The sequence below is a fragment of the Oryctolagus cuniculus genome, chromosome 2 (assembly GCF_051225735.1).
Source record: "Oryctolagus cuniculus isolate XC-2025 breed Fujian yellow rabbit chromosome 2, ASM5122573v1, whole genome shotgun sequence".
NCBI lineage: Eukaryota > Metazoa > Chordata > Mammalia > Lagomorpha > Leporidae > Oryctolagus > Oryctolagus cuniculus.
Window position 1 is genome coordinate 146,834,381 of NC_142868.1, and position 27,962 is coordinate 146,862,342.

Genomic DNA, 27,962 nt, shown 5'->3' on the forward strand with positions numbered 1-27,962 from the left:
TAAATGCCAATTGAGTATTTTGTTTATAGTCTCAGTAGTAAAAACTAAACCTGAAACAAATGTATATGCAAAGTGACACATTTTCAATGTTTAAAGAACACATGAATATGGAATTTTAAAAAGTAGAAGCAGAGAATCTATGAAAAGATTAAAAAAGCATTACTGGTAGATCTGGTTATATCACTAAATGCAAACTGTAAAGCAATACTGTAAAGGCTATATTCTGTCATTCTAGAACAATCTCTATAATGCTTCTAGTGACCTTTTCAAGATACATTTAAAAAATACAAAGATAATAGTATTGATTATTTGTGGGCAAAAACATATTACTACTGACTAAAGCAAACTCAACACTGGATAGAATATGAGTCAGAACATTTTTATTATTCAGTTTACTTAAGGATCTAAAAAAAAGGTCTCCTTTTTGCCTGCTCTCATATTTATGTTATCAATTTCTGAGGATTACAAGCCAATGAATTGAATTTTAATAAGCATTAATGATCCCTACTGCAGCAAACCATATATCCTATGGTTCACCAGTCTTACCCCTCCAATAAACCTAGGGATTTAAAAGATGACAATGATAGCAGTCTTCATAATCTTAAAAACTAGGTGAAACCAATGTCCTCGTGGTCCAATAACTTGTAACACATAACCAGGTCACTAGACCAACATACTTGCATATAACTTTAATAATTTCTAGCAGCAAAATACCTGGAATAGCCAATAACATGTTTTCATTGGATTGTAGATTTATCAGAAATAATTTTAAAAAAGTACTCTATTGTTCAACTGCATATGATCATGAAAGAGATCAAAGATCTTGTTTATCTCCACTTTTCCCTGTGGAATCTGGTGCAACTGGAGCCTTATTTGTTTCAACAAAAACAGATTCAAAGGCAGCTTCCTGTTCATCCAAAGAATCATTGGCTGTGGCTCCTTTAATTAGTGTGGGGTTGGTAAAAGATTGTTGCTGCTTGGAAATTTTACTCGATTCCACCGTTTTTCTACCTCTCCTTTTGCCAAGAATTTTGACATAATTTGCAGGTATAAGTCCTGTTGTTTGACCATCAAGACTAGCCAGAAGCCAACCACGTATTCTGGGCTGTTGTTCTGTTGGGGAAAAAAAAAAAGCTTGGTAATTATAACATACTTGGATGATTCAATAGATTATTGATGGTAAAATATCATATTTAAGTAAAATGTTACATTTACCTAACAAAATATATAAATAAATAGTACATGCACATAGATATTCAAAATCAAATGCTGAATACGCCTACCAGTTCTAAGGTCCATAATTATAATTTACATTTTAAATTTTTTTACTTACTAAATTTTCTTTCTATCTTGAAGAACATAAAGTTTTTGTCAGTTGGCCCACTCATAGGGTAAGGAGATTCATCCTCTTTAAAACTAAAAATTAGGGGCTGGAGCTACAGCATAGTAGGTAGGCTAAGCCTCTGCCTGTAGCACCAGCATCCCATATGGATGCCGGTTCATGTCCCAGCTGCTCCTCTTTCGATCCAGCTCTCTGCTATGGCCTGGGAAAGCAGTGGAAGATGGCCCAAGTTCTTGGGCCCCTGCATCCATGTGAAGACCTGGAGGAAATTCCTGGCTCCTGGTTTCAGACTGGCCCAGCTCTGGTCATTGTGGCCATCTAGGGAGTGAACCAGTAGATGGAAGACTTTTTTCTCTGTCTCTCCCACTCTCCCTCTAAAATAAATAAATAAAAATCTTTAAAACTAAAATTAGCAATGCCTTTAATTAAAAAAATTTTAAATTAATGTCTTTAATATTTTAAATTGGAATCTCAGGAAAGAATATCTCACTGCTTCTCAACAGGGTAAGTGAGGATAAGTACAGAAAATAAATATGAAGGTATTTTATAAAGTTCATAGAAAATGCAATGAAAAGATGTTTATTTTAGTGCAAAGACTTTTGAAATCCATACATACGAAGGGTCTTCAAAAATTCATGAAAAATCTGTGGTATGAAAAAACTATGTATAGGCCGGCACCGTGGCTCAATAGGCTAATCCTCCACCTTGCGGTGCCGGCACACCGGGTTCTAGTCCCGGTTGGGGCTCCGGATTCTGTCCCGGTTGCCCCTCTTCCAGGCCAGCTCTCTGCTGTGGCCAGGGAGTGCAGTGGAGGATGGCCCAGGTGCTTGGGCCCTGCACCCGCATGGGAGACCAGGAGAAGAAGCACCTGGCTCCTGCCTTCGGATCAGCGCGGTGCGCTGGCCGTGGCAGCCATTGGAGGGTGAACCAATGGCAAAGGAAGACCTTTCTCTCTGTCTCTCTCACTGTCCACTCTGCCTGTCAAAAACTAAAAAAAGAAAGAAAGAAAGAAAGAAAGAGAGAGAGAGAGAGAGAGAGAGAGAGAGAGAGAGAGAAAGAAAGAAAGAAAGAAAGAAAGAAAGAAAGAAAGAAAGAAAGAAAGAAAGAAACTGGCTTTAAAAAAAAAAAACTATGTATAGATTTTAAAAATATTTTCCACCAAAATAAACCTTAAATTCTATTTTTTCTAAAAAGTTAAAAAACATATTTATGTGTGGGGAGAAGATAGACACACACACACACATTCACAGAGTGAGCTTCTATCTACTGCCTCACGCCTCAACTGCAACAGCCAGGGCTGAGCTGTGGCCACAGCCAGGTCTCTCACAAGGGTGGCAAGGGTGGCATGAAGCCAATTACTTGGGCAATCCCCTGCTGCCTTCCTTAGCAGGAAGCTGGAATACGGAATTGGAATTGGGAGTTGAATCCAGAACTCCGATATGGGACATGAGTATCTTAACTGCTATGTTAAATGTCTACCTCCTCTACAAACTATACCTTTACGTATCAGCTTTTTTTACATGTTTTTTGCCAAAATATAAAATCCATTCTATCCCATTGTGATAAATAATTCTGAAGATAATGAATGTGTATTTTAATCCAAGATGGACAAAAAAATTGAAGACCTCAGTTATCTTTAGAGACAGGATAAGAAGTGAAAGGTGATATTCTAAGCTTAAGGTAAGAAAGATTATGTAATATATTCAATTCTGTATATTTTACCATCTATTGTATCCACATCTTCAAAAATCTGTTTAACTGCTACAAATGTAGTTCAACATTTTAAGTATAGCACAACGTGACTTCTATGTTTAATAGTCTATTATAAAAGGAAATAAATGAAATATATAATTAAGCATGTCTGTACTGACTTTGTTCTAAATGCTCAAACATACATTTCTTGAACAATGGAGAAAAGCAAAGGCAATGTTAAAAGGCATGACTAGTTGAAGAACTAGATATAAATTGTTCTGAAATATTATGATGTAATTCAAAGACATCACACCTGGTCTTCTTCATTCTTTATTTAGATCAATTAAAACTCATTATCTAGTTGTTCATGTCTTTAAGTACAAATTTAAAAAAATTATTTTGAAATCAAAAATAATTTCTATTTTTACCAGAAGAATATGAATACAATATCTACATGCATAAGATTTATGAAGGAATGAGGCAGAGATTCAGTAATTTGATCTAAATTTTTCAGTTATATAACATTAAAGTAATGATTTGAACACCTAAGGTAAGTATATTTTCCTTATTTTAAGAGTGCCCAAAACCAAGCAGAGGCTCTAGCATCGATTAATGGATCCTCCCACAGAAAAGGCATCCAGAGTGGTTAAAAGCACAGGCTCCGAAGTCAGACAAACCTACATTCATCACATCTTGGCTTTGTGATACTGGACCATTTGCTCATTCTGAGTCTCAGTTTCCTCATGTGCAAAACAGGATAATAATTACAGCCACTTTACAGCATTAATCTAAGGGTTCAGGGGTAGGAAACATCCAGTCTGCAGACTGCATAAGACCAAACGAAATCATCTGATCTGGTCCTGCTAAAGCAACCGCAGGTAGGACTGAAAATTCAATGTATCTAGAGCAGGCTGATTTCTAAGTTGATAATTTTGTATGGTCTGCAAATGATGTTATAAATATCCAAATGGCCCTTAGTAGAAAAAGGCTCCTACCCCTGGTAACTGAAGCTGTAAAATATAGTGCTATATACATAGTAAATACTCTATAATTATACCTGTTACTGTTACTAGTACCTTTATCAACAAAATATGACTTTTGACAATAAAATGGAAGCCCCACAAACACACAACACACTTAAAAAATACACAAAATTTCTGGTTACCTTACTGGGGAAAGGTGAAGGAAAAGGTAATTCTACCTAAAGTCATTAAAAACTATTAGTGACCTGGTCCACAAATTAACCCGAGATAAGCACAAATTTCTTGTTGAGGTTCTTGAACACATTCATGACACTAATTTTTAGAACACTCATGATAAAAGTTTCTGAAGTAAAAATTATTCAAATAATAAAGAAGGCAACGCCAGTCCAGTACTCAAGGACAAAAAGGGATGTTTAAATAACAATATATAATTCTTTTGGGGATTAGTAAGTGTCTGGAATTCAAGTGCTTTGAAAAGATATATAAGTGAAATCTTTATCACACAAAAATATTATTGGGACAACTCTGTTGGTGAACTTTTCTGTGTCTCCTCCAGATTTGGAAGGTCTAAACTGATACCACAGAAAAATTCTAGTAATTACCTCAAAGTCAGCTAACAATAAACAAGATCTTTTGTTGCAGTCTTTAATACTACATTTATAAATATTAAGAATTCAGAGATAATTCCAACCTGTTCATGATTTGTTACCTTTAAGAGCTAAGTTTAGCATATCACCAGCGCGGAAAGAAATTTCTTCTTCAGATACAGCAGCAAAATCATATTCTGCTCTAGCAACTACATGGTCATCCTCACCACTTGCCCAGTTGTGGTTGTCTATAAAACAAAATTAAGATACAGTTAGTAAAGCTTACAAAAGGAAAATGCAGATATTTCACTGAGTCTGCTTGCAAGCTGCATACATTTACTTGTCAAGAGAAAAGTTCTGGGCACAGTTATGTGGTACAAAGAGTTAAGCTGTCACCTGTGATGGCAGCATCCCATATAAATGCCAGTTGGGAGTCCCTGTGGCTCCATTTCTGATCCAGGTCCCTGCTAATGCACCTGGGTAAGAAGCAGACGATGGTCCAAGTGCTTGGGCCTCTGCCACCTTTGTGGGAGATCTGGATGGAGTTCCTGGTCCCCCATGTGGGTGCAGGGCCCAAGTACTTGGGCCATCCTCCACTGCACTCCCTGGCCACCGCAGAGAGCTGGCCTGGAAGAGGAGCAACCGGGACAGAATCCGGCGCCCATATGGGATGCCGGCGCCGCAGGCAGAGGATTAACCCAGTGAGCCATGGTGCTGGCACTAAACACTCTTCTTTCAATAGCTGAGGTCTGCTTCATGCATCTCCCTTCAGGGAAGACTTACCTGACATTGGAACTCTTCTTTCTACTGCTAGAATTTCCCAACATTTGTCTCTGCCCTCCCCCCACCCATGGCATTTACTACCTTCCAACTTACTATAAATGTTATTTACAAGATTACTGTCTCCCTTTATTAGACTGCCACAAAGATCAGTTTTTAAAAAACTGTGTTATTCAATTCTCTACCTCTGATTCACAGAACTGTGCCTTTCATATAGTAGGCACTCAACAAATATGGAATTAATGAATAAAATATTATCCAGTAACCCAAATTTAAAGGTATAGAGCATTTTGATTCCCCCTTTCCCTTTGCATAGCACATCTAGTCAGTGACTAAATTCACTTAGTCTACTCTATCAACCTGGTTCTCACACAGCTTACTTCAAGCCTCCATTCTCTCATGTAGTCTAATACAAAGGCAATATAACTGATGCCACTAATTAATATATTAAGCACCTTCTGCGTGCCAAGCAGGTTGTTAGATATTCAGAATACAAAGGTAAATGTAACTCAAATCCTTTATGAATCTTACTAATTTCAACCTGTTTTTTTCCGCAAAGATTTGTTTATTTGAAAGTTGGAGTTACAGAGAGAGAGCAAGCAAGTGAGCGAGCCAGCGAGTGAGCTACCTTCCACCGTTGGTTACTCTCCAGATGGCTGCAATAGTCAGGGCTGGGCCAGATTGAAGCCAGGAGCCAAGAGCTTCTTCCAGGTCTCCCACATAGGTGGCAGGGCCCCAAATACTTGGGCCATCTTCAGCTACTTTCCCCAGGCCATCAGCAGGGAGCTGGATCACATTGCAGGTGGCGGCTGTATCCACTAGACCGCAACACTGGCCACTCAATCTGTCTTAACCTCTACTGACTCATCTTCTACTGTTTATAGATAGACTGACCTCTTGGGAGCACTATTTAGATGTATATCACAGCCTGCTTGAAAAAAAGCAAAAACTGTGGTGGATATTTGCCCCAAAAGTTATGATGCCTGCATTATATATTGGGAGTGCTAGATTCGATGCCTGCAGTTTCCTGCTAAAGCAGACCCTAAGAGGCAGTGCTGACAACTCATGTAATTGGGTTCCTGCCACCAACATGAGAGAACTGGACTATGTTCATGGCTCTTGGCTTTGACCTGGCCCAAGTCTGGTCACTGTGGACATTTGGGGAATGAACCACTGGATGAGAGTGCTCTCTCTCTCTCTCTGTCTCTTAAATAAAAAAACAAAAAAGCAAAACCTAAAAATTACTAAACAAAAACTACCAAGGGGCTGGCGCTGTGACGTAGTGGGCTAAGCCACTGCCTGCAATGCTGGCATTCTATATGGGTACCATTTCGAGTACTGGCTGCTCCACTTCTGATCCAGCTCTCTGCTATGGCCTGAGAAAGCAACAGAAGATGGCCCAAGTCCTTGGGCCCCTGCACCTGCATGAGGGACCCTGAGAAAGCTCCTGGCTCCTGACTTCAGATTGGCTCAGCTCAGATGTGGCCATCTGGGGAGTGAAACAGTGGATGGAAGACTTCTCTCTCTCTGCCTCTCTGTAAATCTGCCTTTCAAATAAATAAATAAATAAATCTTAAGAAAAAGGCTACCGTCGGTGCCGCAGCTCAATAGGCTAATCCTCTGCCTGCGGCGCTGGCACCCTGGGTTCGAGTCCTGGTTGGGGCAATGGATTCTTTCCCGGTTGCCCCTCTTCCAGGCCAGCTCTCTGCTGTGGCCAGGGAGTGCAGTGGAGGATGGGCCAGGTGCTTGGGCCCTGCACCCCATGGGAGACCAGGAGAGGCACCTGGCTCCTGGCTTCGGATCAGCGGGATGCGCTGGCCGCGGCGGCCATTGGATGGTGAACCAATGGCAAAAGGAAGACCTTTCTCTCTCACTGTCCACACTGCCTGTCAAAAAAAAAAAAAAAAAAAAAAAAAAACTACCAAAAAAATCATTCCTTACTAAGTAAAGATTAACTCTTAAAATGAAATTACAATATTCTACTATTAAGCCTTTACCCTGCCTTATCAGTCTTATTTTTTTAAGAAACGTTTGCATAAGATTGATTTATTTATTTGAAAGTCAGAGTTACACAGAGAAGAGAGACAGAGAAAGAGAGGTCTTCCATCTACTGGTTCACTCCCAATTGGCACAACGGGCAGAGCTGCACTGATCCGAAGCCAGGAGCCTGGAGCCTCCTCCAGGTCTCCCACATGGGTGCAGGGGCCCAAGGACTTGGACCGTCTTCTACTGCTTTCCCGGGCCACAGCAGAGAGCTGGATCGGAAGTGGAGCAGCTGGATCTCGAACCGGCACCCATATGGGATGCAGCACTGCAGGCGGAGGCTTTACCTGCTATGCCACAGCACCGGCCCCCTCAGTCTTATTTCTTACCATCCTTCTATTCAATGCTATATGGTAACTATTCAGCAAATCTTACATTTCTCTTTTTCTAAAGATTTATTTATTTATTTGAAACACAGAGTCTCTCTCTCTCTCTCTCTCACACACACACACAGAATCTTGCACCAGAGAGAGAGAGGGGAAGAGAGGGGAAAAAGGGGAGGGAGGGAGGGAAGGAGAGAGAGAGAGACAGAGAGAATCTTCTACCCACTGGTTCACTCCCTAAATGGCTGAAGCCAGGAATTACATCCTGGTCTCCCACATAGGGTGTAGGGTTCGAAGTACTTAGACCATCTTCTGCTGCCTTCCCAGGCATACCAGTATGAGGCTGGATGGAACTCAAACTGGCACTCTGATATGGAGTTGCTGGTGTGGCAAGCAGCAGCTTAACCTGCTAAGCCCTAAGGCCAGCCTGATTTTCTGCCTATGTATGTTTTTTGTTTTTTTTAAGACTTTTTATTTATTTGAAAGGCAGAGCTACAGAGAGGCAGAGGCAGAGACAGAGAGAGAGAGAAAGAGAGAGAAAGGTCTTCCATTGGCTGGTTTACTCCCCAACTGGCTGCAACAGCCGAGCTGAGCCAATCCAAAGTCAAGAGCCAGGAGCTTTGTCTAGGTATACCACATGGGTGCAGGGGCCCAAGGACTTGGGCCATCTTCCATTGCTTCCCCAGGCCATAGCAGAGAGCTGGATCAGAAGTGGAACAGCCGGAACTCGAACCGGCACCCAAATGGGATGTAGGCACTGCAGGCGGTGGCTTTACCTGCTAGGCCACCGTCCCAAGCCCCTGCCTACATACTTTTGTTCAAGCTGTTTCATCTGCTTGACAGTTTTTTCCCTCCCTCTATTTAACCAATGAAGTATTACCCATATGTCAAAGTGTAACTCAGATGTTATTTCCTCCTGTACCCTAACAAGAAATGTTTGCTTCACTTTTCTAAAGTAAGACAGCATTCTGTACCAGTTGAGAGAGTACAGGCTTAATGGTCTAGCAAGCCCAGGTTTTGTTACTGGTTCTGCCTTACTAAAGACATGACCTCAGGAAAGTGATTTATTTCAACTGTTTTGTCACTCTTAAAGTGTGCAGAATTCCTCTCTTTCGGTTGTTTAAACAGTGAAGTGAGATATAAATACCTAGCTACCACAGTGTCCTGCATACAAAAAGGCCCAGGAAATCATAGGTCTCACTCCTCACTATCACATTCCTTACCATACTCTTTCTGGCTCTACAGTTACCTATATTTATGTCTTAACCACCTTCCAATCAAGACGTTTCAGAAAGATAGAGATTATGCCCTGTGTATCTTTGTATCCTCTATAGCACCAAGCTTTGTACCTTATAAACAGAAGTTAGGCGAAAGGTATTGTTAAGCTAATTGAACAATAAATACTTTAACAAGCCTATTTTTGCTACATATTCCTCTTCTACTTTGAAAGTTCTTAACTGAAAATGTAACCAGATCAAGTTAATAAATACAAGGTGAAAATAAAAATACTAATTTAATAAATCTCTTCTTGACAATTGAATTATAATATGGCTTTTGAACCCATTCCATTTTTCTTACCTGTTACTTCATCACTGTGGGTAGAAAGAAGTTTCCAGATGAGGTAAGGGCCACCAAGGATAACAGCAAAGAACAAGAATATTGGCCAAGATTTTGCTGAGTTAGCTGCTTGGTCCTCGGCACCAAGGCAAGCCACAGTTCCTTCACTTTCTGCCCAGAGGTCCTCATTCTCAGAGCCTCTTCTTAAACCTATCATCCACTGCAACCGTCTGTAAAGATATCTTATAGTCCTAACTAACGCAAAAGCTGAAAACACTTTTGTAAAGTGTATTTTTAAACGGGAAAAGTGATTTGCTACATCCAATACGGCCCTGAAACTGTTATACACAGCTGAAAACGTAGCATCCATCATCATACTGACAGAGGCAAAAGCATGCACAATGCTTTCAATGGACTGAAAGGCACCTCTGCTGCTTTCTTCGGCTTGCTGAACAAATCTACTGGGTGGAAGATCATCCACACGGAGGCGGTTATATCCCAACCCACCATATCCATAACTGTAAGGGCTATAGCTTCCGTAAAATGAATTCCCATAGGCACCATATGCAGAAGAAAATGAACTGTAAGCAGGTCTGAAAGTGTTCACATTGCTGCTTCCAGTCTGCTGTGATGGCCTTGGAAGAATAGGTGGGGGCACTCTGGTAAGTGTTGGTTGTCCAGGTCTTGTCAATAAAGAAGGACCCAAATCAGCAGATCTAAAACCAAAAAAGAGTCAAGAGAGTTAACTTAAACATACAATAGTCAATTCAAAGTAACTATTAAACACCTCCTGTACACCTACTGTAATGGCAGACTACACTGAAGATGCCTGAAGAGTGCAGCAGGACCCTTAATCCACGGTCTTGTTTTCTGTGGTTCCCGCTACCCACAGAGGGCAGTCAGTACAGTATAGTACAGTATGCTATTCCTGGGGGAGAAAGATTACATTCACCTTTTATTTCAACATATTGCTATACCGCTCATTTTATTACTTATAGTTGCTGATCTCTGACTATACCTCATTTAGAAATTAAGCTTTATGATAGATACGTATGTAGGAAAAATTCAGTATATATCAATATATAGAGTTTAGTACTATCCAAAATTTCAGGCATCCCCTGTGGATGAGGGGGAACTACTGTTAAGATATATTCTCACGGGGCTGGCACTGTGGCTCAGTAGGTTAATACTCTGCCTGCGGCACCGGCATCCTATTATGGGCACCAGTTCTAGTCCCAGCTGCTCCTCTTCTGATCCAGCTCACTGCTATGGCCTGGGAAAGCAGTAGAAGATGGCACAGATGCTTGGGTCCCTGTACTTGTGTGGGAGACACAGAAGAAGCTCCTGTCTCCTGCCTCTGGATCAGCTCAGTTCTGGGTGTTGCGGCCATTTGGGGAGTGAAACAGTGGATGGAAGACCTTTCTCTCTGTATCTTCCTTTACTGTCTGTAACTCCATCACTCAAATAAATAAATAAAGTCTTAAAAAATATATAGTCTCTAATATTCAGATGCTTATGACTTCATTGTAAAGATAAAACGAGTAAAATAGCTGACTGAACTCTACTATTTTTCTTGTTTCCTTATACTGGTATTATCTTAAAATCTGTGGTTTCTTTTTTACAACACTGGCTCAGTTTCTCAAGGTTACAGTTAGACCAGTTAGACACTTGTTCATTGTTACATTTAAATGGCAATATCTTCACTATTATAGTTTTCTAATAGATTTTAATACCCAATAAAGGCCACCAACACTGTTATTCACCTTCAAAACTATCTTGACTACATGACCCTTCATACCGCCATATAAATTTTATGGCATTTCAAGTTCTTTATCCCTCCTCCCAGCAAAAAACCCTACTGAGATTGTTGAAATCATACTAAATCTATATTTGGATTTAAATCAATATTTTTATAACATTAAAAGTTTCGCTGGTGCCATGGCTCACTTGGCTAATCCTCCGCCTGCGGCACCAGCACCCTGGGTTCTAGTCCCGGTTGCCCCTCTTTTTTTTTTTTTTTTTTTTTTTTTTTTTTTGACAGGCAGAGTGGACAGTGAGAGAGAGAGACAGAGAGAAAGGTCTTCCTTTGCCGTTGGTTCACCCTCCAATGGCCGCCGCGGCCGGCGCGCTGCGGCCGGCGCACCGCGCTGATCCGATGGCAGGAGCCAGGAGCCAGGTGCTTTTCCTGGTCCCCCATGGGGTGCAGGTCGGTTGCCCCTCTTCTAGTCCAGCTCTCTGCTGTGGCCTGGGAAGGCAGTGGAGGATAGCCCAGGTGCTTGGGCCCTGCACCCGCATGGGAGACCAGGAGGAAGCACCTGGCTCCTGGCTTCAGATTGGTGCAGCGCGCTGGCCGTAGCAGCCATTTGGAGGGTGAAGCAATGGAAAAAGGAAGACCTTTCTCTCTGTCTCTCTCACTGTCTAACCCTGCCTGACAAAAAACACAAAGTTTCAATCCACAAATACAATATTTTTTTTTTTGACAGGCAGAATTAGACAGCGAGAGAGACAGCGAGAGAGAGAGAGAGAGAGAGAGAGAAAAGGTATTCCTTTTGTTGGTTCACCCCCAAAATGGCTGCCACGGCCGGCAGCGCCGATCCGAAGCCAGGAGCCAGGTGCTTCCTCCTGGTCTCCCATGCGGGTGCAGGGCCCAAGCACTTGGGCCATCCTCCATTGCCTTCCCGGGCCACATCAGAGAGCTGGACTAGAAGAGGAGTAACTGGGACTAGAACTCGGCACCCCAACCGGGACTAGAACCCGGTGTGCCGGTGCCGCAGGCGGAGGATTAGCCAAGTGAGCCGCGGCACCGGCCAATACTTGTTACATTTATTTAGGACTTTTAAAGATATTTGACAATTAGAAAAATTATTTTACTGTGCCCTAAACGTTTTATAGTTTAGTCTACACAGTATATTTTTAGGCTTTTTCTTATATATTTGTTTGTTCTTAGATGCTACTATAAATAGTTTCCTTTTAGGGGCCAGTGTTGTGGCAAAGTGGGTAAAGCCACTGCCTGTGACAATAGCATCCCATACGGTGCTGGTTCAAGTCTTGCTACTCCACTTTTTTTTTTTTTTTTTTTTTTTTTGACAGGCAGAGTGGACAGTGAGAGAGAGAGACAGAGAGAAAGGTCTTCCTTTGCCGTTGGTTCACCCTCCAATGGCTGCCGCGGCCGGCGCACCGTGCTGATCCGATGGCAGGAGCCAGGAGCCAGGTGCTTTTCCTGGTCTCCCATGGGGTGCAGGGCCCAAGCACTTGGGCCATCCTCCACTGCACTCCCTGGCCACAGCAGAGAGCTGGCCTGGAAGAGGGGCAACCGGGACAGAATCCGGCGCCCCGACCGGGACTAGAACCCGGTGTGCCGGCGCCGCTAGGCGGAGGATTAGCCTAGTGAGCCGCGGCGCCGGCCCTACTCCACTTTCAATCCAGGTCAGTGCTAATGTGCCTAGGACAGCAGTGGAAGGCAGTCCAAGTGCTTGGGCCCCTGCACTCACATGGGAGACCAGAGGAAGTTCCTGGCTCATGGCTTTGGCCTGATCCATCCCTGGCAGTTGTGGCCATTTGGGGAATGAACCAGCAGATGGAAGACCTCTATCTATCTTTCTTTCTGTATAACTCTGCCTTTCAGAAAAATAAACAAATGAAAAAGAAAATAGTATTATCCCTAAATCACGTTGTTTATGTGAAATAACTGAGTTTTCTTTTTTTTACGTATGATCCTTGTATACAGCAACCTTGATTTGGATTCTCATTTTTTTTTTTTTTTTAAGATTTATTTATTTATTTGAAAGAGTTACACAGAGATAGGAGAGGAAGAGAGAGAGAGAGAGAGAGGTCTTCCATCCGATGGTTCACTCTCCAATTGGCTGCATCAGCCAGAGCTGTGACAATCCAAAGCCAGGAGCCAGGAGCTTCTTCTGGGTCTCCCACATGGGTGCAGGAGCCCAAGGACTTGGGCCATCCTCTACTGCTTTCCCAAGCCATAGCAGAGAGCTGGATCGGAACTGGAGCAGCCAGGTCTTGAACCGGTCCTCATATGGGATGCCAGTGCTTCAGGCCAAGGCATTAATCTGCTGTACCACAGCGCTGGCCCTATGCTTTTGAATTTTAAATATTAGGGACCCTGCATTGTAAATGATAGGTTTATTTCATCCTTATCATATTACACCTTGAATCCAAGTGAGGATATCAAGCATCCTTGCCTTTTCAAATGAAACCTGACTAGAAATATGTTAGCAGGCATCCTCATCTCACTCCTGACTTAAGGGGAAAGTTTTCAACACGTCACCATGAATTACTATGTTTGCTGTAAATTTACTAGTTCCTTTCTTATTGCTATTTTCTAATTTTTTTGTTAAAACCATGAATGAATGCTAAACTTTATCAAATGATTTCTCAGTGTGAAAATGATTACATGATGTTTCTTCTCCATTCTCTTAATATGGTAAATTACATTAATCCTCAAACATTAAAGCTACTTTGCACTACAGAGTAAAATCAAGTAGACCATGAAAATGTTGCAGTATGTAGTCTGACAGTATTTTGTTGATTATTTGTATTTATGTTATATTCATGAGAATATCCTGTGATTTTTAAATTGTAACTTATGTCAGATTTGGTTATCAGTTATAGTGGCCTTTTAAAGAGTTGGGAGTATTGTTTTTTCAATATTCTAGAAAGTTGTATAATTACTTTTTTTTTTTTTTTCAGGTAGAATTAGACAGAGAGAGACACAGAGAAAGGTCTCCCTTTTTCTATTGCTTAAACCCCCAAATGGCTGCTATGGCCGGTGCATTGCGCCGATCCGAAGCCAGGAGCCAGGTGCTTCCTCCTGGTCTCCCCTGTGGGTGCAGGGCCCAAGCACTTGGGCCATCCTCCACTGCCTTCCCGGGCCACAGCAGAGAGCCAGACTGGAAGAGGAGCAACCAGGACAAGAACCCGGAGTGCTGGTGCCGAAGGTGGAAGATTAGCCTAGTGAGTTGCGGCGCGGGCCCTGTATAATTACTTCTTAAACATATGTGAAAATCTATCGGTGAAGTTATATAGACCTGGAATTCTCTTAGTGAGGAAGATTTTAGTTATGAATTCAGGTTCTTTTCGTACCATGCCACTTAAGCTGTGGTCTGTGCATCAGTATTAGTTTGTAAACCATTTGTATGAGCCCATAATGAGAAAAGTACAGAAAATGAGATTTAAGTAGTTATTAATTTTACACTGTTATATTTTTACTATATTTTATAAAAGTGTTGATTACAATACAAATATTTTGAAAACTACTGCTTCAATCGTTGTAGAACTATTTTTTCTGTTTGTAAGTTATACCTTGTTTCAACTCCTAAAATCTCTTTCTTTTCTTTTTCCAGCCTTTTATCTATTTGTGCTTCAGTTTAGATATTTTCTTGCCAATTACCCTCCAGGTTTCTTTTGCTACTCAAAAGGCCAGTCCACAACAAAGAACATGCATCACAATTTATCAACAAGTCCTTTCTTCACAAGGTTCTGCTATAAAGCAAATATTAGGGTGGGTGTTATGGCACAGCAGGTTAAACTGCCACGTGGGATGCCCACACCCCACTTCGGTTTGTTCAGAGTCCTGATTCCTTTGCTTCCAGTCCAGCTTCCCTCTGGGAAGGCAGCAGATGATGGTCCAAAGTATTTGGGGTCTCTGTCACCCACATGTGAGCCCTAGATGGAGTTCCTGGCTTCTGTCTTTGACCTGGCATAGTCCTAGCTGTTTCAGTCATTTGGCAAGTAAACCAGCAGACGGAAGATTTTTCACTGTCCCCTTTGCCTTTCAAATAAAAAAGTATAATAAAAATTTGGGTAATAACTCTATGATCTGGACTCATTATGCATCTTTTTTTTCCACTTGTGATTTACCCAGTTTCCACTTATATTAGCTAATGTGCAGGTGTCTGCCTATTTGATTTTGCACGTCGGTTGCACATATATGAAGAACTGCAGCAATAATTTACGTCTCTGTATGACATTCTCTTTCTCCCAGTGTGTTTCATTCCGGAGATTGTTTTCTGAATGCTCCTCTACTTTGCATCAGGAAGGAGCTAGCAGTGGTACTATTCATCCATGATCTCTTTGATTTAACTTTAGAAATTCATGATTTGAAGCTGGGCCTCCGTTTTCGTAAGGGCCTGTCTACTTCTTTAATGTCTTCACACTTAGATTTATCCTTTCAGGCCCTAATACACGTATGACAGGTAATTTATCAGCATTTCAGAACTCCACCATGTTCTAAGAGGCTATCAAAAGTGAATTCGGGGGCTGGCACTGTGACACAGTGCGTTAAAGTCCTGGCCTGCAGTGCTGGGATCTCATATGGGTACCGGTTTGAGTTCTGGCTGCTCCACTTTCAATCCAGCTCCCTGCTAACGTGCCTGGGAAAGCAGTGGAAGATGGCCCAAGTGCTTGGGCTCCTGCACGCACATGGGAGACCTGGAGCTCTTGGCTCCTGGCTTCGGATGGGTTCAGCTCTGGCCATCGTGGCCACCTGGAGAATGAATCAGCAGATATAAGACCCTTCTACCGCTCTCTGTAACTCTTTCTTTTCTTTTCTTTCTTTCTTTCTTTTTTTTTTTTTTGACAGGCAGAATGGATAGTGAGAGAGAGAGAAAGAGAGAAAGGTCTTCCTTTTGCCGTTGGTTCACCCTCCAATGGCCGCCACGGCTGGTGCGCTGCGGCTGGCGCACTGCACTGATCCAAAGGCAGGAGCCAGGTGCTTTTCCTAGTCTCCCATGGGGTGCAGGGCCCAAGCACTTGGGCCACCCTCCACTGCCTTCCTGGGCCACAGCAGAGAGCTGGCCTGGAAGAGGAGCAACCGGGAAAGAATCCGGCGCCCTGACAGGGACTAGAACCCGGTGTGCTGGCGCTGCTAGGTGGAGGATTAGCCTATTGAGCTGCGGCGCCGGCCCTCTTTGTAACTCTTTTAAATAAATAAAATAAATTTTTTAAAAAAAATGTGAATTCAACTAGCTCTTCACTAAATTGGTTCTTCAGGTATGAGAAGAATATTTTCTGAGAGTCTTCAAATGCCATGCTCATCTTTGTGGATTTCTATTTTCTACTAGATCTGAACTCCATAAATCTTTATCTTCAAGCAAATTTATATTTTTTATGAGCAATCCTGTGAGGTTGCCTACCTAGCCCATGCAGTTAGCCTGACTGTTGGCAGGTGGTGGGACCCCCAGGCACATTTCTCCCCACCTCTGCCTTCTGCCAATCAGGTAAACTGCTCCTGGATGTGGCCAAGATCAGAAGTGGAGTAGCTGGGACATGCACTGGTACCCATATGGGATGCCGATATTGCAAGCAGCAGCTTTATCTGCTAAACCAGCAGGTAAAACCAGCGCCTGCAGTGTCGGCATCCCATATGGGTGCTGGTTCAAGTCCGGCTGCTCCACCTCCAAATCAGCTCCCTATTGATGTGCCCAGGAAAGTAACGGAAGATGGTCCAAGTCCATGGGCCCCTGCACCCTCGTGGGAGGCCTGGAAGCTCCTGGGTCCTGGCTTTGGATCAGCTCAGCTGGAATGAACTGGTGGATGGAAAAATCTCTTGCTGCCTTTGCCTCTCTGTAACTGTGCCTTTCAAATAAATAAATTTAAAAGAAGCCAGAAAGTATCAGTATAGGAAAGGAAAGGGAAGGGGGAGGGGGAGGGAAAGGGAGGGAAAGGGAGGGGAAGGGAGGGGGAGGGAAAGGGAGGGAAAGGGAGGGGAAGGGAGGGGAGGGGAGGGGAGGGGAAGGGAGGGGGAGGGAAAGGGAGGGAAAGGGAGGGAAAGGGAGGGGAAGGGAGGGGAGGGGAGGGGAGGGGAGGGGAAGGGAAGGGAAGGGAAGGGAAGGGAGGAGGAGGGAAGGGAAGGGAGGAGGAGGGAGGGGGAGGGGAAAGGAAGGGAAAGGAAGGGAAAGGAAGGGAAGGGAAGGGAAGGGAAAGGAAGGGAAGGGAAAGGAAGGGAAAGGAAGGGAAGGGAAGGGAGGGGAAAGGAAGGGGAAAGGAGGGGAGGGGGAGGGGGAGGGGAAGGGGAACAGAGGAAAGCCTGGAGGAAGCTCCTGGCCTTGGGTAGGCCCAGCTCTGACCGGAGGAAAGCCTGGAGGAAGCTCCTGGCCTTGGGTAGGCCCAGCTCTGACCGTTGCAGCCATTTGGGGAGTTAACAAGCAGATAGAAGACCTCTCTCTCTCTCTCTCTCTCTCTCTCTGCCTCTCTGTAACTCTGCCTTTCAAATAATGAATAAATATTTTTAAAAATTAAAATAAAAAAAGAAAAGATAGTAAATGAATTTCTGCCACCTAGGTGGGAGACTTGGATTGTTTCTCAGCTTTTGGCTCCAGTCCCAGATGTGGAAAGTGAACCAATGGATAAAACTCTTTGTGTGTGTGTCTGTGTCTACCTCTCAAATAATAATTTCAAAAATTTGAAGGTATAATAATATACATATAGCTTCTGCCTAAACAACTGCTATGATTCTACCAAATTTGTTTTCTCTTTCTTATTCTTTAGTCTTATACAAATTCTTGAAGTATTTGAAATTAACTTCTAAACTTGATACATTACCCCTAAATACCTCAGCATTCACTTCCTAATAAGATATTTCATACAAACCATCTTTAAAAATTAACAACAGTCCTGTATCACCTATGTAAATAATTTAATTGATATTCAAATCTTTTCCATTTCTTCCAAACATCATTTAAACAGTTTTATTGGATAAAAGGAAATGCTGTAATCATTAGCAGTTACTCCCCATTTCTTGCCCCATCCCGAATCTTTGGCAACCACCAATCTACCTTCTGTCTCTATAAGCTTGCCTATTCTGGACATTTCATGTATAGTAGATTCTTGTTATTTATGTTGGTTATATCCTATAACTTTCAACTCTGATTTAGCAAGTACTGAATCCCTGCTCCTGCGAGAAATAGAAATTTAGGTTTCTTTAAGTCTCAGGTCACAACACTTCCATCAACCAATCAGATATTTTATTTTCTGTTTGTTTGTGTATTGTTAACTCATTAACAGATACATCTCATGCCTGAATGAAACTGATCTAACCCATGCATTTTCTCCAAAAGGCCTTCTTGTATTTAAGAACACCATCCTACATTTGGGGGCCCCTTTACACAGCAAAAAACATAACCAAAAATGTGAAAAACTGAATGCTAAACAGACCGTGAAAAGGGCAATATGCTTATAGCATGAGAGGTGAAAAAAGAAGCCTGAGTGTTGCTTTGTTCAAACTCAGCTCAAATCTTTTTTTTTCTTTAGAAAAATTTTATTTAATAAATATAAATTTTGAAAATACACCTTTTGGATTATAGTGGTTTCCCCCCCATAGCCACCAACCCACCTGCAAACCATCCCATCTCCTACTCTCTCTCCCATCCCATTCTTCATTAAGATTCATTTTTAATTATCTTTATATACAGAAGATCAACTTAATATATACTAAGTAAGGATTTCAACAGTTTGCATCCACACATACACACAAAGTATAAAGTACTGTTTGAAGACTATTTTTACCATTAATTCTCATAATTCAGCTCAAATCTTTTCCCACCCTATACATGTCCAAGAATGACTGTGAAAATGCTGGAAGTACTGATTTTGGGGCTTACAAATAAAGTTCAACAAGTAGGCCAATTAGCAAATATGGAATTTGCAAATCATTAAGCTCCATGGTAAATGGACTCAAATATAATATGTGACACTTTGTGACTAGTTTTTTTCATCTAGCATAGTGTCTCCAAAGCTGATTCATATTACTGCATATATTAGAACAGACTGAGTATACCTTATCAGAAATGCTTGGAACCATGTTTCAGTTGTTGATATATTTGCATATCTACAATGAGTTATCTTGAGTAGGGGACTCGAGTCTAAATACAAAATTAGTTTCATATATACTTTATAACCTGATGGTAATTTTAAGTGATTATTTGAGAGTCAGAGAGATATATATATAGAGAGAACGCCTATCCACCGGCCCACTCCCCAGACGCCCATAACAGCTGCAGAACCGAAGCTGTGATCAGGGAATTCAGTCCAGGTCTCCTAGGTGGGTAGCAGGAATCCAACTATTTGAGCTACTACTGCCACCTCCATGGCCTGCATTAGCAAAAGCTGGAATCAGAAGCCAGAGCCATGGATCAAACCAAGTACTCTGTTGTGTGACATGAATGTCTTAAACAGCATTTTAATTGCTAAGCCAATCACCTCTCTCAATGGCAATTTTATACAATATTTTTAGTGTGCCTCTGTTCTGTACTTGTCACATGAAGTCAGATGTAGAATTTTGCATTGATGGTGTCATGTCAGTGCTCAAAAAATTAGATTTCGTAGCCCTTTCAGATTTTGGATTAAGGATATTCATTTTTTACTTCATTTTTTTTTTTACTGCCAAATTATATTTGTCCATGTATCTGCTGATGAACACTTAAGCTGTTTTCACTTTTTGGCTGTTATGAATTATGCTGACATTAACATTTATGTATGTGATTTGTGTGAGAGGCTGACACTATGGCACAGCTGGTTTAGTTGCTGCTTGGGATGTCCACATTGTATTTCGGAGGACCTGGGATCAAGCTCCCCCTCCGTGTCTGAGCTCCAGTTGTTTGCTAAGGCACTCAAATAGCAGATGATGGCTCCAGTGCTTGGGTCTCTGCCACCTACATAGAAGGCACAGATGGAGTTCTTGGCTCCAGGTTGTGGTCTGGCCCAGCCTTGGCTGTTGTGGGCATTTGGAGAGTGAACCAGCAGATGGAAGCATGTGTTCTCACTTGTGCGCAGGCTCTCTGCCTTACAACTGAAATAAAAATAAATTTAAAGATTATGTATACATGTTTTCCTCTATCTTTGATATATACACAGAAGCAAATTGCTGGGTCATCTGTCTACTCTGTTCAGCCTTCTGAAGACCTGCCAGCTTGTTTTCTAAAGCAACTGCTCTGCTGCACATTCCCATAGCAGTGTATGAGGACTCCCATTTCTTCATATCCTTGCCAATCTGTATTATTTTTATTATGGCTATCTTAGTAGAAGTGAAGTGGTCACCTCACTTCACAATTTCAATTTACATTTTCCTCAGAGCTACTGATGCTGAGCACCTTTTCATGAGCTTATTGACCATTTTTATATCTTATTTGGAGAAATATCTACTCAGATAGTTTGCTTATTTCAAAATCAGCTGTTTTATTATTGAGCTATACACATCAAAATATCTTGGGTGCTGGTTCAAGTCCCGGCTGCTCCACTTCCAATTCAGCTCTCTGCTGTGGCCTGGGAAAGCAGTATAGGATGGCCCAAGTGCTTGGGCCCCTGCACCCACGTGGGAAACCAGGAAGAAGCTCCAGGCTCCTGGCTTTGGATTGGTGCAGCTCCAGTCATTGCGGCCACCTGGGGAGTGAACCAGCGGATAGAAGACCTCCCTCTCTCTGCTTCTCTTTCTCTCTCTGTAACTCTGACTTTCAAATAAATAAATAAATCTTAAAAAACAATGCCTGGTGGTCCATTTTCAACATGGAATGGAAAATTACTATTAGCTGACTTCATATGCAGTAAAACTCACTAGGCAAACAAGATGTTATGGAGCAGCCACCTCACAAGAGGAAATCAAAGTACAAAGGAGGAACATAACTTTGTAACTTAGGCAACAATCCAGGAAGATGGTGCACTCCATAGTACTCAGCCAATGAGGAACCAGGCAGGGACCTGTATGCTAGGATATAAATTGCTTGCTGAAATTGCTCTGGGTGTGCCTGCTCATCAGACACTCTTATCTTGCAAGACTAACAAAGTCTTGCTTTTGGTGCACTTGCTGAGTTCAAGTCCATCTCGAGTAGACAGGTGAGGATGTTTCCTACACAAATCAATAATTAACTTTTAAGAAAGATTATTTACTTGAAAGGCAGTTACAGAGAGGCAGAGGCAGGGGTAGAGGCAGAAAGAGACGTCTTCATCTGCTGGTTGACTCCCCAAATGGCAGCAATGGCTGGAGCTGGGCCAATAATGAAGCCAGGAGCCTGGAGCTTCTTTGGGTTCTCCCACATGGGTGCAGGGGCCCAAAGACTTGGGCCATTTTCCACTGCTTTCCCAGGCACATTGGTAGGGAGCTGGATCGGAAGTGGAGCAGCCGGAACTTGAACTGGTGCCCACATGGGATGCCAGCACTGCAAGTCTAGGCTTTAACTGGCTGTGCCACAGTGCTGGCCCCAGAACTCAGTATTTCAAAATGGAACAAGAGGTGGGCATTTGGTGCAGTAGTTAAGCTGCTACTTGGGACACCACATCCCACATCAGAATTCAGGTCTTGGGTCTGCTTTCAATTCCAGCTTGTGCACACCACAGGGAGGCAGCAGATGACAGCTCACAGGAGACTCAGACTGAGTTCTGGGATCCTGGCTTTGGTTTGGCCCAATCCTGGCTGTTGTGGGCATCTGGGGAGTGAACCAGCAGATGGAAGTTCTCTATTCCTTTCAAATAAATAAAATCTAAGTTTTAAAAAATAAGAAGGAACAAAACTTAAAAAGAATTCAGCAAGGGGCTGGCATTGTGGCATAGCTGGTAAGATGGCCGCCTTTGGTGTCAGCATCCCATATGGGCGCTGGTTTGAGTCCCGGCTGCTCCACTTCTGATCCAGCTCCCCGTTATGGCCTGGGAAAGCAGTGGAAGACGGCCCAAGTCCTTGGGCCCCTGCACCTGAATGGGAGACCCAGAAGAAGCTCCTGACTGGCCCAGCTCTGGCTGTTGTGGTCATTGAGGAGTGAACCAGTGGATAGAGACCTCTCTCTCTCTCTCAACTCTGCCTTTCAAATAGATACATAAATCTTAAAAAAAAAGAATTCAGCAGACTGCCACATAGTGTAGTATATTTAAGCTTTGATGAAGCAGTTCTGCTCAAAAGGAGAAGCAATAGGGAAAACAGAATAACAGCCAATCTAGATTTAACACAGGACACACATAATTATGGAACAGAAATGAAATATAAATGTAAAATAGTGAGGATGCTGAAGCTATCGGCTTCTCATTCATGGGTCTAGAATCAAGCAGTGACAGCTGGGACTCAGGCTGCTAGGAACCAGTAAGTGTTCCACAAAAGTGGCGCTGGTCCACTGCTTGAGACTGGGAGTTAGGACATACCACTTTGGCTCCTAAAATGAGATTATAAAATTTACTGACCCAAATTTAAGATTTTTACAAAGTTTAAGCCCCAGGGCTGGCATTGTGCCATAGCAGGTAAAGCCGCCGCCTGTCTGCGGTGTCTGCATCCAATATGGGTGCCAGTTCAAGTCCTGGCTCTTCCACTTCCAGTCTAGCTCTCTGCTATTGCCTGGGAAAGCAGTAGAAGATAGGCTGGGTCCTTGGGCCCCTGCACCCATGTGGGAGAACCGGAAGAAGCTGGCTTTGGATCAGCCCAGCTCTGGTCGCTGTGGCTATTTGGGGAATGAACTAGCAGATGGAAGACTGTCCCCCTCCCAATCCAACTCTGCCTTTCAAATAAATCAATCAACCTGATAAGGCCTCAAATTCAGGAAATGAAACATATTACGAGTCAGTGACAAGTTGTGACACCCTTAACCTAACCTAATTTTTTTTAACATTTATTTATTTGAAAGGCAGAGTTACAGAGAGGCAGAGGCAGAGAGAGAGTCTTCCATCTGCTGGTTCACTCCCCAAATGGCTGCAATGGCCGGAACTGGGCTGATCTGAAGCCAGGAGCCAGGAGTTTCTTCTGGGTCTCCCATGTGGGTGCAGGGGCCCAAGGACTTGGGTCATCTTTTACGGCTTTCCCAGCCATAGCAGAGAGCTAGATCGGAAGTGGAGCAACCAGGACAAGAACTGGCACCCATATGGAATGCCAGCACTGCAGGCCACAGCTTTAACCCGCTGCCCAACAGTGCTGGCCCCTTTGGAGTGATCCTCACTTGCGAATGGCCTGAAGTTTGAGTTAAATGTGAAAGTCTTTGGAAGAGACACCATCCTTAGGTCTTAAATTGTCTACATACAATGTCCAGCTCTCATTAAAAAAATAATTCATTCAGTGGGGATGGCATAGTGGTAAAGTGGGTAAAGCTGCGCCTGCAAAACCAGCATACTAAATGTGCACCAATTCATGTACCAGCTGCTCCATTTCCGATCCAGCTTCCTGCTAATGGCCTGGGAAGGCAGTGGAATATGACCCAAGTGCTGGGAGACCTGGACACAGCTCTAGGCTACCGGCTTTGGTGTGGCCCAGCCCTGGCTGTTGCAGCTACTTGACGAGTGAAGAATGGAAGAGTTTCTCTCTCTCTCTGTCTCTCCCTCTGACTTTCAAATAAATAAATCTTTAAAAAAAATTGAGTCGATATGATGATAAAATTCATGTTTGGAAAAAAAAGCCTGAAACTATGGACTCAATGACCAGTTTAATACTGGGTTAGACACACTAAAAGAAAAATATCAGTGAATTAAGAGAGTTCAGAAAAAAACACGCCAAATGAAGCATCAGAATAAAAAAACAAACTACAGAAGAGAGAGTAAGATTCAGGGCATATGCTTACATAGAGAGATAGGGCAGATCTGATTATGTACTTTGATTTACAGGATTAAAGAGAAAATAGGCAGAAGTAATATTTGAGGTGATAATGGCTGAAACCACTGAGGCATTCAAAGTCAGCTTTAAGTAATCCCTCCCAGAATAATACAAAGAAAACCACATTGAGGACCAACAAAGTATAATTTTTTTTAAAGATTTATTTATTCATTTGAAAGTTAGAGTTAGAGTTAGAGAGAGAGAGAGATTGCCTATATGCTGGTTCACTTCCCAGGTTCACTCACCAAATGGCTGGAACGGCTGGGGCTGGGCTAGGCTGCAGCCAAAGCCAGGAGTGTCATCCAGGTCTTGTATGTGGGTGCCCACGTGATGGCGCTTGGGCCATCTGCTGCTGCTTTTCCAGCAGCATTAGCAGGGAGCTGGATCAGAAACGGAGCAGCCGGGTCTCAACCGGCTGTCATATGCGATGCGAGCCTTGCAGGCAGAAGCTTTACCTGCTCTGCCACAATGCCGCCCCCTACAAAGTATAATTTGTGATGCTCAAGAACAAAGAGGAAATCTTGAAACCATCAGAAGCAAAAAGGATTCTTTTTTAAGCAGCAAAAACAAGACAGAGATGGCTGAAACTGTCAGAAAGCTGACAGGGAGGGGAAAAAGAAGTCGGAAAAATTAAGATGACAATACTGAGGCAGATCTCAAGATTTACTGTTAACTAAGCAATAAATGCCTTCATAGTTTAAAGCACATTAAGTCACCTATTTGTTATTTGTAGCAGAATCATTGCTGATACTCCTCAGAGTGTTTAATGGAAGAGCTGGGAAAGAAGTATGCAAGGTTGTAAACAGTAGTTAAAGGTATAATTGGTGAGAATTATTCTGCATTAAAAATAGACATGAATCCTCAGATTGAACATTATGGGTCCTGGAATGAATACTATGGCTCTGAGCAGGAGATAAAGGTGCCTGTGTGTGTGTGTGTGTGTGTGTGTGTGTATACTCATACTCAGACATCCTGAAGCTACAGAGGATCAAGGTATTAGATAAAATCTTAAAGGCTACAAGGAGAAGACAGCCTACCTACAAAGGAATAAGAATTAGAAAGCTATAAAAGTCTGCCACAAAACCAGAAAAGTATAGTACAAAGGAAGAAAATTACCATTTCATCAAGGAACATACATGCAAAGGTCTCAAAATGTTAAAACAGAAATTAGGATACATATAAAAAAATTGAGAATTTATCCCAAGATGCAAGAATGATTCAACACTAAAATGTAATAAACCACATTTTCATATTACAGGGAAAATATAATTATCTTGACAGATAGAAAAAAGTCATACATAAAAATTAAATGCTTATTTATAATAAAAATCTGAGCTAGGTAGAGAGAAGTTTGACAGTATACCTCTCAAAACCAAAAAGCAAATATAATAGACTTCATAAGCATTCTGACGAGAAGTCAGGAATAAATAAGGATGTTGGCTAACTCTACTGGCTTATTTGAGGATGACAGAATTGTCTACATAGAATTCAAGAGAATTTCAATCAAGCCATTAGAACAAGAGTTTGATATGCTGTATATAATATTTACGTTTAAAAAATCAATAGCAGTCTGATTAATAATAATAATTAGCTGGAAAATGTCAAACTAATAACTTGAAAATAACTAACATAAAATAACTAACAGTTAATAACTAACTGGAAACATAAAAAAAGTCTGTTGACATCAGCAACAAAAACAAAGTTAGGAAAGGATTTGATAGAAATAATTATAAAATATTAAGGTTAAAAAAAGGAGACCGAAATTCTTACCAATTCCAATAAAAGTCCCAATAAGTCCTTTTATAAAGGCTAAGTGTAACAAAGGCAATTTTGAAGAACAGCAGTGTCTGGAGACTCTTGACACAACATATTTCAAAAGTAATCATAAAGCAGTAATTAAGATAGTGTGGTGCTAGCTTAAGAATAGACAAATAGGGGCCTGCATTGTGATGTAGAGGGTAAAGCCCTGACCTCTGATGCTAGCATCCTATCCGGTGCCGGTTCAAGTCCTGGCTGCTTCATTTCCGATCCAGCTCCCTGCTAATGGCCTGGGAAAAGCAGTGGGAGATGGCCCAGGTGTCTGGGATCCTGCCACCCATGTTGGGAGACCTGAAGGAAGCTCCTGGCTTCTGGCTTCAGTCTGGCCCAGCCTAGCTGTTGCGGCCCTGGCTGTTCACTCTGAGGAGTGAACCAATGGATGTTAAGAGCTCGCTCGCTCTCTGTAACTCTTTCAAATACTTAAATACTTTTTTTTTAAAGACATACAGAACCAGTTAGAAAGTCTCCAAAGCAGAACCACGTATTTAGGAAAGTTCTATATGGGATATATGGTATTACAAACTAGGATGGAATAGACTGCTCAGCAAACAGTGCTGGAACAATTAGCGATCTACATAGAAAAGAAACTAGTTCTCTAAGTCACACTGATTTTTGTACAACAAAGTCAGCTCCAGATTTAAAAACATGAATGTGAAAACCAGAACACTAAGAAGAAAATGGAAAAAATTTCCTGATTTAAGTAGAAGCAACAAAACAAAAAGCACAACATGACAAATTTGGCTATACTAAAATGAAAAACATCTATAATTTTAAAAAAATTGAAAATGTAAGTATAGGAGCAGACAAGCTACAGGTGGGAAGGTATTAGTAAAACATACAAAACATTAGTAGCAACAATGAAGTACTCTTAGAAATTGGTAACAGTCAAGAAAAGTGATCAGAAAACATGAAGAGACAAATAGATCTATGCAACAATAATATGTACATGTTATAGATATATATACTGTATATAATTATTAACGTATATTACTATTATATGACTTGGAAATTATATATATAATGTATATTATTATTTACTATACTTTTAAGGTTTAGGTATAAGAATATTTAATACAAACCTCAGAAACAAATCTAAGAGGGAAAAAAAGTTTTGGGTACTCTAAGCACCAAATAAGGACAGAAGTTACTACTGGAAAGAATGGAAGGCCTTAACTGTTTTTCCTTTAAAAAAGTGTTACTGTGGCTTGATAGCATAATTAAAGCTTATAATTTGCTATGTTTCTATAACTACTAAATTAAGGTATTGTACTCAAGCATTTTAGCGTTAAATAAAAAAAAAAACTCCCAAGATTTCAGAACATAGCAAAAACACATTCCAATATGCTGGAGATCTTTATGTGTTAGGGAAACCTACAATGGGTGATTTGACACTGCAGTCACACCAACAGATTGAAGATGTCCAGATCCACCCAAAACCAAACGCGAAAGGCTCATGAAACTCTTCAATCTCCGTGTTCACCTTTTTAAAGTTCTAAACCCACTTGATACTGACTAACAACAACACAAGCACAGCACTGTCGGCTTTAGGAAAATAACGCACACTATCTGGCACACAGAGGCCTCAGGCTCCACAGTCCTGCTTTACAGCCGCCTCTCCCAAACAGCCGCCGAGGTATGCTCCAAAGAACGCAAAGTGTGCTGGCTTGGGTTCCCGTTGCGCAAAAGCGACCTTTTGGGCTTTCAGCAACTTCTCAAGAGGCTGTTAATAGCTTTTATAAAAAGACTTTGCTCCCTATCGACGCCGGTGCTGGACGAAAAAGCAGAACGCAACTGTCACAGACCCAGAGTCTGCAGCTTTCGAGGGGGTCAAGCCCTTCTGCCAGGCTCTCGCCCCTCAAAGGGCAAGAAGTCGCCCCCCTTCCCAACAGGCACTCGGACCCCGAGAGGCGGCCGGAAAAATGTCGCTGCTGAGAGCCTCCCGGTCGGGAACAGCGGTCGGACACGGATTCCCCCGTCCCAAGCACCCCGACCCCATCTCCTACCCCACGCCTGGGACTGGCTGAAGGGGGAGGGGACACCTCCTCCCAACAACGGACTCAACCGCCGCCGATCAAACCCCCGCGCCGGCCCACTAAACGCGTGGTCTGAAGGATCCCACACTCACTGGAAAGTGGGGCCGGGTCCTGGCCCCGGCCCGGCCCCTGGAATTCGGCGGGTCTCCCAGGGCTTCGGGGGAGGCGGCGGCTGAGACGCCATCTCCTCCGCTTCAGTCCGGCTCCCGCTCCTCTCCCGGACCCTCCAGGCCCT

At 42.4% G+C, this 27,962-nt stretch overlaps 1 protein-coding gene across 1 annotated transcript; it reads right to left on the minus strand.

The window, feature by feature from the left end:
* Nucleotides 1-358: 358 nt before the first annotated feature.
* Nucleotides 359-27,944, minus strand: PEX13 (peroxisomal biogenesis factor 13). The gene is made up of 4 exons (XM_002709854.6): nt 27,820-27,944; nt 9,329-10,023; nt 4,727-4,852; nt 359-1,113 (listed from the first exon to the last, which is right to left on the minus strand). The coding sequence occupies exons 1-4, from the start codon at nt 27,909-27,911 to the stop codon at nt 815-817; spliced, it is 1,212 nt and encodes a 403-aa protein (XP_002709900.3). The 5' UTR covers nt 27,912-27,944; the 3' UTR covers nt 359-814.
* Between the last annotated feature and the right edge of the window lie 18 nt (nt 27,945-27,962).